Here is a 15960-nt window from a genome sequence, read left to right on the forward strand (position 1 = left end):
TTGCTTACTATAGCTCAAATGCTAAGCTCAGAATAGCTAAAATGCTAAGCTAAAATGGTAAGTTGCTTAGTATAGTTAAAATGCGAAGCTTAGTAAAGCTGAAATGCTACACTAAAAAGGTAAGTTGCTTACTATAGTTAAGATGCTAAGCTTAGTATAGCTAAAATGCTAAGCTAAGGGTAAGTTGCTTAGTATAGCTCAAATGCTAAGCTAAAATGTTAAGTTGCTCATTATAATTGAGATGCTAAGCTTAGTATAGCTAAAATGATAAGCTAAGGGTAAGTTGCTTACTATAGCTCAAATGCTAAGCTCAGAATAGCTAAAATGCTAAGCTAAAATGGTAAGTTGCTTAGTATAGCTAAAATGCTAAGCTTAGTAAAGCTGAATGCTATGCTAAAAAGGTAAGTTGCTTACTATAGCTCAAATGCTAAGCTCAGAATAGCTAAAATGCTAAGCTAAAATGGTAAGTTGCTTAGTATAGTTAAAATGCGAAGCTTAGTAAAGCTGAAATGCTACACTAAAAAGGTAAGTTGCTTACTATAGTTAAGATGCTAAGCTTAGTATAGCTAAAATGCTAAGCTAAGGGTAAGTTGCTTAGTATAGCTCAAATGCTAAGCTAAAATGTTAAGTTGCTCATTATAATTGAGATGCTAAGCTTAGTATAGCTAAAATGATAAGCTAAGGGTAAGTTGCTTACTATAGCTAAAATGCTAAGCTTAGTATAGCTCAAATGCTAAGCTAAGCTAAAATGGTAAGTTGCTTAGTATCGTTAAGATGCTAAGCTTAGTATAGCTCAAATGCTAAGCTAAGGGTAAGTTGCTTAGTATAGCTCAAATGCTAAGCTAAGCTAAAATGGTAAGTTGCTTAGTGAACTAATACATGGAGGGACTATGTCCAGCCTGATCACCTGATAACCCTCTTAGCTAGTCAATGTGAATCAGCAGTATTGAGGACGATTGTTGTGCTTTTGAGGGTATAACAGCTTCTATAATGACTTGTACAATATATTGTTTCAGACTGAGTGTGTGTGTGTGTGAGTGTGTGTGTGTGTGTGTGTGTGTGTGTGTGAGAGTGTGTGTGAGTGTGTGTGTGTGTGTGTAAGAATCATACCGACAGCCAGCATGAGCCTCTCGAAGTCTCCCGACAGTTCACTCTTAATACTGTCCTCGATCGATTTCTCAGCAATCTTCTGATACTCATCAAACACTGCACGATACAGACAGGTTACTGCGATCATCAACACTCTGCATGAGGAAACGGGCGTGGCACGTGTGTTAAATCAGCTATAACGTACCTAGCTGCAGGTGGGTTATGCTGCGGTTGCCCAGCAGCATGATGAAGATGGCTTCATCCGTCCCCCACTTCTCCTCTCCAGCAGCGTACAGAGACTACGATCACAAGAACATCCACATCAAGTTCTCCCCCCCGTCACACACTTCAGTGTTTCAACTACATTTTAGACACATCCAATTCCCAAATGATATCTTCACATCAATACCTTCATATCAAGCACACATTTCATTCAACATGTTAACCTATCAGGCTATTCTTTTTATCAGTCAGCAGTGGACTCCTACACAGTCGTGACATGCACAGCGGAACAAGCTATACTCTGTGAATACGTTTTCATGCTCTATCCTGGTCAGGGTCGTGGTGGGTCTTGTTTCCTCAGAAACACTGGGAGCAATGCAGTAACACCCCAGACATGATGCCAATCCACCCCTCAAACATAGGCAGTCATCTCTGGATGTAGACGCTCGAATGGTTAATAGCACTGGGGTTCGAACCCTTGGTCGTAAGGCAGTGGTAGCTCAGCGGTTAAGGTATTGGACTAATAATCAGAAGGTTGATGGTTCAAGCTCTACCACTGCCAAGTTGCCCCAGTTGGGCCCCTGAACAAGGCCCTTAACTGTATACTTAACTGTATACACTCACTCACTTACTCACTGTCTTAACCGCTTATCCAATTAGTGTCGGGGGGTTAGTGTTTTTAGCTGGAGCCTATCCCAGCTTATCAATGGGCGCAAGGCACACAGTAACACCCTGGACAAGGCGCCAGTCCATCACAGGGCAGACACACACACACACACACACCCATTCACCTATAGGGCAATTCAGTGTCTCCAATGAACATGACTGCATGTTTTTTGACTGTGGGAGGAAACCGGAGCACCCGGAGGAAACCCACGCGACACGGGGAGAACATGCAAACTCCACACAGAAAGGACCCGGACTGCCCCGCCTGGGGATCGAACCCAGGACCTTCTTACTGTGAGACGACAGTGCTACCCACTAAGCCACTGCGCCGCCCCTGTAAATATTTAAACGTTTATTTTTACGTCTGTCGTAAGGCAGTGGTAGCTCAGCGGTTAAGGTATTGGACTAATAATCAGAAGGTTGATGGTTCAAGCTCTACCACTGCCAAGTTGCCCCAGTTGGGCCCTTAACTGTATTCAGTCATAATTGTAAGTAGGGCTGGGCGATTTTGCAAAAAAATCTCGATTATTTTAAAATTATACCCGATTGTCGATTACGATTTCGATTTTTTTTGTTCTTGTATAATGCAACTAAAATAAGACTCAAATTTCTTTTTTTGTATTATAATTAAAGGCTGCAGAAGTGCAAAAATAGTAACAGCACCACCTATAATTATCCTTTTAAGGGACTCAAACTTTATAACAATAACGATATCACAATAATTAACAATAATTAAAACAAAATAGATCTAAATTATCTATATCCTTATCTATCTATATCTAAGAATAGCTCACAAACAACTTTTATTTTAAATAATGTTCAGCAGAACCTCCTTACATTAGGAAAAAAACTACAAAAAGCTGTCATTTTAGTCCCATAAAACTTTCAAACTGTATTAACCACTATTATGTGTCGTAGAATGATTCGATTCTATTGAACGGCCCTTTAAGCCAAAATAAAGGAACCGATTCGCGCATTTGGGAGTCGTTACATACATACGGCTCTTCAAAAGGAACCGAGACAAAAGATCCGACTCCCTATCGCAGAATTCACTGCAGCAGTTTCCCAGACGCGATTTTTTTACTCAGTAACGGATGTGATTTAAAATGTAGCGAATTACAATTCTTAGTACAAAACTTACTTAAGTAAAAGTAAAATTACAGGCTGTAAAATCTACTTTAAAAAGTACAAGTACACAAAAAAACGACTCAATTACAGTAACGCGAGTAAATGTAATTCGTTACTTTCCAGCCAATCCTGATCGCGCTCATCGGCTCCGTATTTTGATTCAGTTCAGCGGTGTTTGATTCAGTGAATCTTAATTAAACTCTTCCGTTTGTGTCTCGTTTTGCGGATCGTGTTTGCGCTCCTTATTACTGAATGTAACCGTTACCGTGTATAATCCTTGTTGTTTTCCGTTTACTGTTTTGGTCTATCCTCTGGTTTTTGACTCTGACCTGGTTTTGTACACTTTTTTCGCCCTTTTGATATTAAACTTTCCCTGATTTATATTCCGCGAGCGTCTGGTCAGTTTCTGCTTCGTGACATGTTGGTATTTTAATTAAAATATAAAGTATGTAAACAATCGCGATTGTCACATTCTAACATCGGGTGAAAACGTTCATGCGAATTAACCGAATTAATCGTGAAAATCGCCCAGCCCTAATTGTAAGTTGCTGTAAATGTTTATTTGAATATTATTACTAATATTACTTTGACTTAAAAAAAAAAAGTGCATTTCATTATTAGCCTTGTGCTGATTGAGAATAACAACAAAACAATTTTATTAACGGTGATGATTTAATATCCAGTAGAAACACTTTACTGGAACTTACCTGAGCATCCTCCTCTATTAGCTCCTCATACACCATGTCATCATCATCTCTGGTCCCCTGATAAACCAAATCACAATCATCATTAACCTGATGTAAACATTACCACAAGTACACAAGCGTCCATTTAGCATAAAATTGTAGTTTTTTAAATAAATTACTTTGCTTTCTATTGTGCTTTGCTTAAACGCTTACCAAGTCCAAAACTCCCTGAGGCCCTCTAGCAATGAATGTGACTCATGATTGCTGGGGACCCTGATTGTGTCCGAGGAGGGTATATTTCACTCACGCTTGCACAGTCCACCGACCCCTTCTTATTCACCTGTACTTTGGCGAGGCCAGTCTCACACACAGAGAGTCATGCACTGATCTCCGCGTTCCTCCACTTCTGTACAGGCGCCTCGGGCAACTAACCAGGGTCCTTACACATTGTTGAAGACCCCACCCCTTTTAAGTCCAGTCTTTTCCTACCCAGCAGACTACCTTCTGTAGTTGGTGGAGTGGCTGCTCTACTCCTTTTATAGCCTCTCCCGGTTTTCACAGAGTTCCTCTCTGTTCATTCTTTTTCAAGAACTCAGTTGTCAAACATTGGTGGACTGAGTAGCTGGCACATTTGGACTGTTTTATAATTTTTTCCTACTGTCCAGTGTGGTCCTGTGCTTTTTTAAACAAGGTAGTTTATCTATTCTTTCACCTCTCTGCCTTGGACTGCAGATTGTATTTGGCTTCCTTTTGTTTCTAGTTTCTGTTATTTTGGCCACTGGTTATTTTAGTTATCATATTTTTCCCATTTTGTTTTTGGCTCTTTAGCCACAGTAGTGGTTAAGTATCCTGCAATTGGGTTGATGTCTTACAACCCACAGGAGAAGGGCTTCACCATGACCCTTTTCCAAAGTTTAAGGGTGAGTGAGATTCATTTACTACAGAAGTGGCTAAAATCAGCTTAACCGGTTGGTAGAAAACCAAAAGGGCAATAATAATTAAATTGCTTAACAAATATACACTGATCAGCCATAACATTAAAACCACCTCCTTGTTTCTACACTCACTGTCCATTTTATCAGCTCCACTTACCATATAGTATATATACTGTATATACGTATATATGTAGTTCTACAATTACTGACTGTAGTCCATCTATTTCTCTACATACTTTTTTAGCCTGCTTTCACCCTGTTCTTCAATGGTCAGGACTCTCCCAGGACCACCACAGAGCAGGTATTATTTAGGTGGTGGATCATTCTCAGCATTGCAGTTACAATTACATGGTGGTGGTGTGTTAGTGTGTGTTATGCTGGTATGAGTGGATGACACAGCAGCGCTGCTGGAGTTTTTAAATACCGTGTCCACTCACTGTCCACTCTATTAGACACTCCTACCTAGTTGGTCCACCTTGTAGATGAAGTCAGAGACGATCGCTCATCTATTGCTGCTGTTTGAGTTGGTCATCTTCTAGACCTTCATCAGTGGTCACAGGACGCTACCCACGGGGCGCTGTTGGCTGGATATATTTGATTGGTGGACTATTCTCAGTCCAGCAGTGACAGTTAAGTGTTGAAAAACTCTATCAGCATTGCTGTGTCTGATCCACTCATACCAGCATAACACACACTAACACACCACCACCATGTCAGTGTCACTGCAGTGCTGAGAATGATCCACCACCTAAATAATACCTGCTCTGTGGTGGTCCTGACCATTGAAGAACAGAATGAAAGGGGGCTAACAAAGCATGCAGAGAAACAGATGGACTACAGTCAGTAATTGTAGAACTACAAAGTGCTTCTATATGGTAAGTGGAGCTGATAAAATGGACAGTGAGTGTAGAAACAAGGAGGTGGTTTTAGCTCAGATACCAACCTGAAGCAACACGACCAGCATCTTCTTGAAATGTCCTGATGTGTCTCCAATAACGTCCTCCTCAAGCTCCCTACCATAGGCTGAAACATTATAAGAGCACAACTGTCATAAAACAGGTAGGAGACTTCAGAATTGTGTCTCAGCTGATAGAAATCTGCTTCTGGGCTGAACTTACCGTCTCTGTATGCTGCCACCATGTTGTGAATCTGTTCGTTTGTTCTTGAGGCGAGTATTTCAATCAGACATTTCTCATCAGTACCTGTTCCCTTCAGAGAACATAATAATAATAATAAATGAGTCAATCACAAAACCTTGTTCTGCACGATCTTCAATCAATCCAATCCTATATAGACTACATGGCTAGAAGTACTGTATGTGGACACCTCTCCTAATTATTGAGTTTAGGTGTTTTAGCCACACTCCTTGCTAATAGGTATAGAATTATGGAGAAAAAAATGTACTTCATGCTTTAAACTTTGCTTCAGTAGTTTGAGGAAGGCCCTTTCCTGCTCCAGTTTGACTTTTGGTTTGGTTTGAAGGAACTTTGGTGGCTCTAACCTCAATTCTACTGATCAGTCTACAAAGAAATCAGAACATAAATTTTAGGCTGTTTTGCATCAATGCCTGACCTCACAGATGCTCATGGGCACAAACTCCTACAGACACACTTCCCAGAATATAGTAGGCTGTGACATTTGTATAGTGAGAGCAAACACTATACTTATACCCATGACTTTGGAACAGGATGTCTAAGTAGGTCATGGTTTGTGAAAAGAGAATTTGTATAACTGGGTTCTTGTATCAACTCAGCTGATGTTCCAGTTCATTCTAAAGCTGTTCAGTGGGAATGAGGTAGTTGTAGCGTAGCGCAGCGTTTTTCAACCTTTTTTGCACCACGGACCGGTTTCATATAAGATATAATTTCACAGGCCGGCGGGGAAGGGAGGATTTAATAATATTGCTCACAAATGGTATAAAATGAGCTTTTTTCGCTGCAACGAGAAGCTGCTTTCACCTGACAAAAAGACAATAACAGTGAAATAGAAGCAGTGAAAACAGCTTTTCTAGCGATCTCTAATTACTTATTCTTTCTGTGCGGCCCAGTAATAAATGACCCCCGGTGGTTGGGGTCAACTGGCCTAGCGGTTAAGCAGAAAGTTGCCGATTCAATTCCCACCTCTGCCAGGCTGCCACTGTTGGGCCCTTGAGCAAGGCCCTTAACCCTAAATTGCTTAGACTGTATACTGTAAGTCGCTTTGTATAAAAGCGTCTGCTAAATGCCGAAAATGTTAATTAATGAGGTCAGGGCTCTGTGCTGGCCACTGGAATTTCTTTAAAGCAAGCTTTTCTTACTTATAGAGCTTGCTTTGTGCATTGGGCACATTCATGTTGGAACAGGATAGAGCCTTCCCTAAACTGTTGCTGCAAAGTTGGAAGCAAATAATTTCCTTTATATAACTGATTTATTACACCTGTTAGCAATTGTTGTGGCTGTACATAAATTCAAGTTATAAGGGGTGTCCCAATACTTTTGCCCATAGTGTACCACTGGTACACGTTTAATTGGTTAAAAAGAGACTTTTCACCCGATCTTTAGCGCGTCCAATTTTTACCCAACTGTGTTACGCTTCTTCTGTACTGGTGCTGACCCCCACCCCGATTGAGGACAGCGAACTGACACACGTCCCCCCCGACACGTGTGCAGTTGCCGACTACATCTTTTCTGCACAAGGCGAGTTCATATGCGATCAGCCTTGTGCCTGGAGAAACACACCTTGATCCCTATCCGGCTCCCTACCTGGATGAACAACAGCCAAACGTTGTTCATATAGCCGCCCAGCTGAGCTGGCAGAGCTGAGATTCGATACGATGTATTCAAAATCCCAGCTCTGGTGTGCTAGCGTATTTTACTGTTTATAAAGATGTAACAATATTTTAGCAACCAGAGCATACATAGCATTTTTTCTTTGTGTATCGTCGAGAATTGTTTTTTTTAATGCATTTTCTCCCCATTTTCCTTCCAATTTAGCACACTCAATTTTGTCTTCTGCTGCTGAGAGATACCAGATTGCATCCGAGGAGAGCACGTCACTGTACACGCCTCTTCCAACACGTGTACAGCCCTCCTCTTCTCGCCTGTCCTTACACAACGTATGAACACCCACCCACCCACACTTAATCCGGCCCCCAACCTGCAGATATGGTGGCCAATTAGTATCTGCTGCAGACACTGCCAATTATGCCCACTAGATGGCGGCCAGCCGACCGGTGGCAACACCGAGTTTCGAACCGAGGAGATCAGAAACTCGGTGCTGGTGTGCTAGCGTAATATCCCGCTGCGCCACCTGGGCGCCAAAGTCGAGAATTGCTAATCTTTTAACTTTACTTTTTACACTTCAGGGCCATGTTAAGCCAAAACAGTTATTTGAACACTACAGCACTGTCATATTTCAGCAGTTGAGCTGAACACTGAGACGTTTATAAGTGACTAACTGTGGGCAGTGTGTACAGCGTGGAGACACTGGGCAAGAAAACGATTCACATCCCAAACAGGATGGTGTGAGAGGACTGTAACATTCTTCTCAAAATGCCAAACAATTTAAATCTTATGAATTTGGAACTGTAGGATTAGTTTGGTCCCATCTTTAAACTAAAGTCTGTCAGAAACTCTAAAAACATTTAGGGGTTTTTTCGTTAGGGTCCCACAGATGATGATTAATCATTCTACATTGTTTAAATTCCTCAGCCACATTAACCCGACTGAACCTTCGGCTGTAAAACTAATGTGAGACATGATTAATAGCTGCTAAAAAACCTGAGCTTGGCCCGTTCCCAGTATTGTTTAAATTACCCCCTCATGGACGTCCCCTTATCATTTCCTCTTGCTGTAAAAGTAAAGTTTGTTGGGTAAAGTAAAAGTCAGAAAGAAGCAGAACATAATCAGAAAAAACTGATCTGATGCAACTGCCCCCAACCACAAATATTAAAAAGGAAATATGTTGTAATATGTTTTTCAAATAGATTTTCATAGAGCTGGATACAACATCAGAACTATACTATATGGACAAAAGTATTGGGACACCCTTTCTTCCATGAGTTAATGCGTTTCAGCCACAGTCATTGATAACAAATGTAATAAATTATTATATAAATTATATAAAATAAATTATGTATTATATGCTTCCAAATTTGCAGCAACAGTTTAGGGAGGGTAATTTTTAGTTCCAGCATGACTGTGCTCCCCCTGTGCACAAAGCAAGATCTATAAAGACATGAAGTAAAGATCAGCTTAAAGAGTCATGAATTCAGCCCCACTGAACAGATATTAAATGAACTAGAGAGGTACACCAATCAGTCATAACATTAAAACCACCTCCTTGTTTCTACACTGTCCATTTTATCAGCTTCACTTATCATATAGAAGCGCTTTGTAGTTCTACAATTACTGACTGTAGTCCATCTGTTTCTCTGCATGCTTTGTTAGCCCTCTTTCATGCTGTTCTTCAATGGTCAGGACTCTTCCAGGACCACTGCAGAGTAGGTATTATTTGGGTGGTGGATCATTCTCAGCACTGCAGTGACACTGACATGGTGGTGGTGTGTTAGTGTGTGTTGTGCTGGTATGAGTGGATCAGACACAGCAGCGCTGATCACTGCTGGACTGAGAATAGACCACAAACCATATCCAGCCAACAGCGCCCCGTGGGCAGTGTCCTGTGACCACTGATGAAGGTATAGAACAGAGGTCACTAACAGGCGGACCGCGGTCCGGGTCCGGACCCAGAAGCTGTCCCATACGGACCCGGACCTACAACCAAAACAGAAAGTTATGATTTGAAACCTGACGGAGCGCTTCTATTTTAACCGGCGCAGCTTCTGTACCATTTACGGTAGCGGTTTAGTGGATGAGAAAACGCACAGACACCAGAGATCACGTGACACCACTCAGCCAATCAAGTCTGTGCATTCCAGTCGGTAACCACTGCAACTCTACAGTGCAGACAGATGAGAGAGTTAGAGGCGAGTTACATGTGAAAAGACGGTGGAAAGAAAAAGAAAGATAGCGAACGTAGAACAAACGAAGGGAGAGATACAGACGACTGTGCAGGAGAAAGTTGAGAAAAGACGAGTGAGACAGGAGACAAATAGCGCTCTCCAAAAAAGAAACGTGTACAGCGAAATTACAGCATTTAATCCGTGATGGAGAGACTCATCTCTGTTCTTACTTCCCACTGGAGCACAATTTATTTTTATTTTCTCCTAATTTGATAAGAGAACGGTTTGATAAGGTGGGGCGGCCCGGGTCCTCTCTGTGTGGAGTTTGCATGTTCTCCCCGTGTCTGCATGGGTTTCCTTCGGTGCTCCGGTTTCCTCCCACAGTACAAAGACGTGCAAGTGAGGTGAATTGGAGACACTGAATTGTCCATGACTGTGTTGGATATAAACTTGTGAACTGATGAACCTTGTGTAATGAGTAACTACTGTTCCTGTCATGAATGTAACCAAAGTGTAAAACATGACGTTATAATCCTAATAAACAAACAGACATTTGATTTGACAGTCAGTTATTGATTACATGCAGATGTTGATACAACTACTAGGCTACTTATATATATATAATATATATATATATATATTATATGTTATGCAGTGATAGCTCAGTGGTTAAGGTACTGGACTAATAAACAGAAGGTTGCCGGTTCAAGCCCCACCACCACCAAGTTGCCACTGTTGGGTCCCTGAGTAAGGCCCTTAACCCTCAATTGCTCATTGTGTAAGTCGCTTTGGATAAAAGTGTCCGCTAAATGCTATATATATATATACACAGTATATACTGTATATATAGTTAAACATTCCGGACCTTTGCTTCAAGAAATTTTCTCTAACTGGACCTCTTCAAATTTTAGTTGAATACCCCTGGTATAGAAGATGACCAACTCAAACAGCAGCATGATGAGTGATCGTCTCTGACTTTACATCTACAAGGTGGACCAACTAGGTAGGAGTGTCTAATAGAGTGGACAGTGAGTGGACAAGGTATTTAAAAACTCTGATCCTGTGTCTGATCCACTCATACCAGCACAACACACACTAACACACCACCACCATGTCAGTGTCACTGCTGGGCTGAGAATCATCCACCACCCAAATAAAACCTGCTCTGTGGTGGCCTTGTGGGGGTCCTGACCATTGAAGAACAGCATGAAAGGGGGCTAACAAAGCATGCAGAGAAACAGATGGACTACAGTCAGTAATTGTAGAACTACAAAGTGCTTCTATATGGTAAGTGGAGCTGATAAAATGGACAGTGAGTGTAGAAACAAGAAGGTGGTTTTAATGTTATTGCTGATCAGTGTAATTCACAGATTGGAATAGTAAAGTAAAGTCAAGGACAGGTAGAGAACAGTAACTAAATTGTAAAAAACTAGACTTAATTCCTTATTCTTTATAAAGATAGTTCACTTACCGCTCCCTAATGGCAGCATTAATAAAAACAGATACACAGAATAACCAGTCAGTAAAGCAGACAATCAACATTCATAAATACAGTTCAATGCAAAAGTTCACAATAAAAACCAAACAAATAAAACACCACAAGGTTTAATTCATAGCAAGAAGGCATGTAGGATAGATGTACAATGTCTCTAAGTCTAAGTATCAGGCGCAAATCACTGCAATCAGCACAGAAAACGTTGTGGGTTATGTACAAAAAACAAATGCGATAAAACGTGCTAGCCCACCAGTGCTAAGATCTCGAGCTTTTGAGTTCAGATCTCAGCTCTACTATCAGCTCAACAGCAGCAGGCAACGGTGGCCGCTCAGGTGTCGCAGCGGTAAAAACACACGCTGGAACCAGAGCTGGGATCTCGAATACATCGTATCGAATCTCAGCTCTGCCTTGAACAACGATTGGCCTGTTGTTCATATGGGTGGGACTAAGCCGGATAGGGTCTCAGCCGGATAGGGTCTCTCTCTCATGACTAATGCAATTACGACCTCTGCTGGCTGATTGATGGCGCCTGCACAGAGATGAGAAAAGAGTGTTCTCAGGGTGTGTCTCTCCGTACACGCAGCTAGGCTGCACTGCACTCGTCAAAGTGTAGGTGATAAAATGCACGTGTCGGAGGGGGCGTGGGTTAGCTTCGTTCTCCTCAATTAGAGCGGGGATCGGCATTGGTGGAGAGGAAGCATGATGCAATGGGGCAATTGGACGTGCTAAAAGGGAGAAAAAGGGGAGAAAATGCATAAAGGAAAAAAAAAAACAGCAGCAGACGACAATATTACACACAAAATGGTTTTACCACTGAGGACAGAATTTAAATTTAGAACATGTATCTGCTTGAAGGTTAGAAACTGTATGAGATGAATTCACTTGCTGACACTCCAGAGAACAACTGGGAAAAAAAGGAGGACTTAAAAATTGCTGTGTAAGAAAAAGACAAAAGTGAAGCGGCCGACCGGAAAGTGTTCGTTGTTACGACAACATCGCGCAAGTTCAAGAATTGGTGTTCAGCCAAGACGACAAAACTTGGACCCATCGGTCAACACGTCAAATTTCTATGGAATCTGGACTTAGCCTATTGCCAGACTGAATTATTATCTTGATCTGACACTGCAACAGTGTAAAAAATAGATCCAACATTTGCCAAAGTTATGGGCAAAGGTACTGAGGTCCCTTTTTAATTCACAGAACAGATTGTGTTTATTTAATATAAATTAAATAAGGGTAACAAAACTTTTGCATAAGACTTCAGTTGAATACAATCTACTTTATTTAAATTATAATACTTTATTTAAAAATAATGTACTTTATTTAAAATGTATTGTAAAGAGATTCACAACAGGTTCTAAACACCACATGTCCGAGGAATCAAATTACTGACTCACTGAAATTTTCCAGTCTCCCATAATCAGATTACTATAATGAATGTAATTAGTAATTCAATTTTTGCCCAGTGTTGATTTCTTGTATTTATTTGACTATTCTGTGCATGTTAATACACCCAGGTTTCTTTGTAATAAGTATATGTGGGTTTGTTTATGTACAGAAATGATTTAGAGTAAGGCTAACACATAATTTGTTGCTAAATTAGCCTTGTTGCTCCAGAGGAAAACAAAGCAGAAGCAAACATTACAAACTAAACAGGCTGATTTAATTAATTTAATATGAGTAAACCAGTCCAGGTAAAGTACAAATCTGAAGTGTAGAATAACAATAACTAAAATTATCAGTAAACTCAAAGTAGGCAAGTGTAGCAAGCATGCTAATATATTAAACGGCATGCAAGCTACTTTGCTAATAATGCAATGGAATGTGATTTAACACAGAAACATGATTTGGATTGACACTGAGATTGAATTTCGTCACCTTTAGGGACAAAATGTGTTCTTTTTTTTTTTTTTACATAATTTTAACTTTTAGTGCCTGAAGTAAGAAAAGAAGTGCCAGTACTTCTCTTATTTACATGTTGTATTCACTGTGTATCAGCCAGCATCAGCAAATCATTAAGTATTACATCCTAAATTAAGGCTACTTAGGTCAGCAATAACGTTACTTGTCTTGTACTAGACCTGTCGAGAGAACAGGAACAAGAGAATGTCATGTAGTGCATCGTGGGTAAAACACTTTACATACTGTGGAACAGCCCACTTTGAGCATAGAGGAGCAATATTATGATGAAAGCATTGTCGGATCACTACTGGAGTGCTCTGTATGCAGTGTAAAACCATATTCCAAAGCTTCAACAGAATGTGCAAACCATGCAAGTGAACTAAACCACAAACCTGCCACTGCATTTGAATCTTTTTTGCTTACCTTGATGGCGTCCTTGATTTCTTTGGCATCGTGGTAAGCCGGGGGTCTCATTAAACTCACAATCAGACGCTCAAATTTTCCAGTCAGTTCATATTTGAGATCATCAATCAGATCCTGGAATAAAGAATGTTTATATTCCATGTTAGCACTGTAGGTGTACAGTTAGAGACTATAGTTATACATAGATATATATGTATACACTGATCAACCTCCTTGTTTCTACACACACTGTCTATTTTATCAGCTCCACTTACCATATAGAAGCACTTTGTAGTTCTACAATTACTGACTGTAGTCCATCTGTTTCTCTGCATGCTTTGTTAGCCCCCTATTATTATGCTGTTCTTCAATAGGACTCTCCCAGGACCACCACAGAGCAGGTATTATTTGGGTGGTGGATGATTCTCAGCACCGCAGTGACACTGACATGGTGGTGGTGTGTTAGTGTGTGTTGTGCTGGTATGAGTGGATCAGACACAGCAGCACTGCTGGAGTTTTTAAATACCGTGTCCACTCACTGTCCACTCTATTAGACACTCCTACCTAGTTGGTTCACCTTGTAAATGTAAAGTTAGAGAGGATCGTTCATCTATTGCTGCTGTTTGAGTTGGTCATCTTCTAGACCTTCATCAGTGGTCACAAGACGCTGCCCATGGGGCGCTGTTGGCTGGATATTTTTTAGGTTGGTGGACTATTCTCAGTCACAGTCTAATATTCAAACATCTGGTCATTGGGGGTCCTATGTGGGGCCCTTTTGACTGATAAATAGGGTAACAGAGGGTAACAAACAAAGTTCATCTGTATGGTAGGTGTAGCTTATAAAATAACAAATGTATCTAATAAAAAGATTGATGAGTGTTATTTAAATAAAAACAAAATAACAATGGGGACATAATCATAGATTATTTTTTAAGGTGCTTTAACTTAGTTTGGCCCTTGAAATGGAAGCACTTCTGTAAGTCGCTCTGGATAAGAGCATCTGCTAAATGCTGAAAATGTAAATGTAAATGTAAATGTACATTATATGAACAAAAGTATTTGGACACCTGACCATGAGCTTGTTGGACATCCCATTTCAAAAAATAAATGATATTAAAATACAGAGACCTCTATATGATCTTTTCAGCTAGAACAATAGGCACTTCTCTGAGAAGGCTTCTCACAAGGCTTTGAAGTATGCCTGTGGGAATTTGTGCCTATATAGTCAAAAGAACATGGTCACAAATGCCTCAGTTGATAATCCAGTTCATTCCAAAGCTGTTCAGTGGGGCTCTGTTCAGGCCACTGGAGTTTCTTTAAACTGAGCTTTTCTTCATGTCTTTTTAGACCTTACTTTGTGAACAGGGGCACAGTCATGCTGGAACAGGAAACAGCCTTCCCTAAACTGTTGCTGCAAATTTGGAAGCATATGATTTTAATTTAATCATTTGAAGATAATAATTTATTACACCTGTTAATAATTGTTTGGATGAAACACATGAATTCAGTAATTAAAGGGGTGTCCCAATACTTTTGTCCACATAGTGTATCTGTGTAGTGCATTCTTCCTGTAAGGCCTTTATCTTTGTGCTGTTTTTATTAGCTGAGAAGCTTTTTAGCAGAGAGCTGGAAATGATCCAGTACCTTTCCATAGAGTGATTTGTAGGCGGAGCGGATTTCCTGTCTCTGAGCGTTGCTTCTGGAGGTAACCAGGTCCAAAATGGCTTCTTTGTCACTCCCTAAAGCATTAAAAACAAACAGGTTTAGATATAACAGAGACTTTATTAAACGTTTGGGTGATATATGTGGATATGTTTTTGTAGGCTTTCTTGTAAGCCATTTATTAGCTAAATGCTGCTTTCGTCTGTGTCTGATGTCAAAAAACATGTTAATCATTTGTTCAGTTTGCTGTTTAATGCATAATGAACATGTTTAAGTACAACAGTACTTTACATTTAACAGTACATTTAATAGTACTTTACATTTACCAGTCATTACATTTACCAGTTATCCATTTTCTGTATAATACAAGAACTACTCAGTTTTTCTGTTTGCTTTTGTTTTGTTTCATACTTTCAATTATTTGCTGTATTATGCTACTGGGGCTTTAATTTCCTTCGGGATCAATAAAGTATCCATCCATCCATCCTTCCATCCATCTATCTATATATCCATCCATCTATCCACCTATCTATCTACATGTAAATGTGATGTTGTGCCCATGTTGGGGCCAGTGATAGCTCAAAGGTTAAGGTACTGGACTAGTAAACAGAAGGTTGCCGGTTCAAGCCCCGCCACCACCAAGTTGCCACTGTTGGGTCCCTGAGCAAGGCCCTTAACCCTCAATTGCTCATCGTGTTCTGCTCATTGTGTAAGTCGCTTTGGATAAAAGCGTCTGCTAAATGCTGAAAATGTCAATGTAAAATGTTGGCCAGCAGGGGTGGTAAAGGCATTGATTTCATTTTTACGGCACATTAAAGCATTCTCTGCACCTAA

The 15960-nt window shown here is 40.4% G+C and overlaps 1 protein-coding gene across 2 annotated transcripts in view; it reads right to left on the minus strand.

Moving 5' to 3' along the window:
* anxa6 (annexin A6) overlaps window positions 1-15960 on the minus strand; it is a 92633-nt gene that overhangs the window by 60135 nt on the left and 16538 nt on the right. For both annotated transcript variants that reach the window (XM_062985938.1, XM_062985855.1), the window contains exons 4-10: window positions 15109-15203; window positions 13486-13599; window positions 5845-5935; window positions 5670-5749; window positions 3813-3869; window positions 1295-1388; window positions 1111-1206 (exon numbers count right to left, since the gene is read on the minus strand). In XM_062985938.1, the coding sequence (XP_062842008.1) occupies window positions 1111-1206; window positions 1295-1388; window positions 3813-3869; window positions 5670-5749; window positions 5845-5935; window positions 13486-13599; window positions 15109-15203 (627 nt within the window). The remainder of the gene's footprint in view (window positions 1-1110; window positions 1207-1294; window positions 1389-3812; window positions 3870-5669; window positions 5750-5844; window positions 5936-13485; window positions 13600-15108; window positions 15204-15960) is intronic.

The sequence above is a fragment of the Trichomycterus rosablanca genome, chromosome 1, assembly GCF_030014385.1.
Source record: "Trichomycterus rosablanca isolate fTriRos1 chromosome 1, fTriRos1.hap1, whole genome shotgun sequence".
NCBI lineage: Eukaryota > Metazoa > Chordata > Actinopteri > Siluriformes > Trichomycteridae > Trichomycterus > Trichomycterus rosablanca.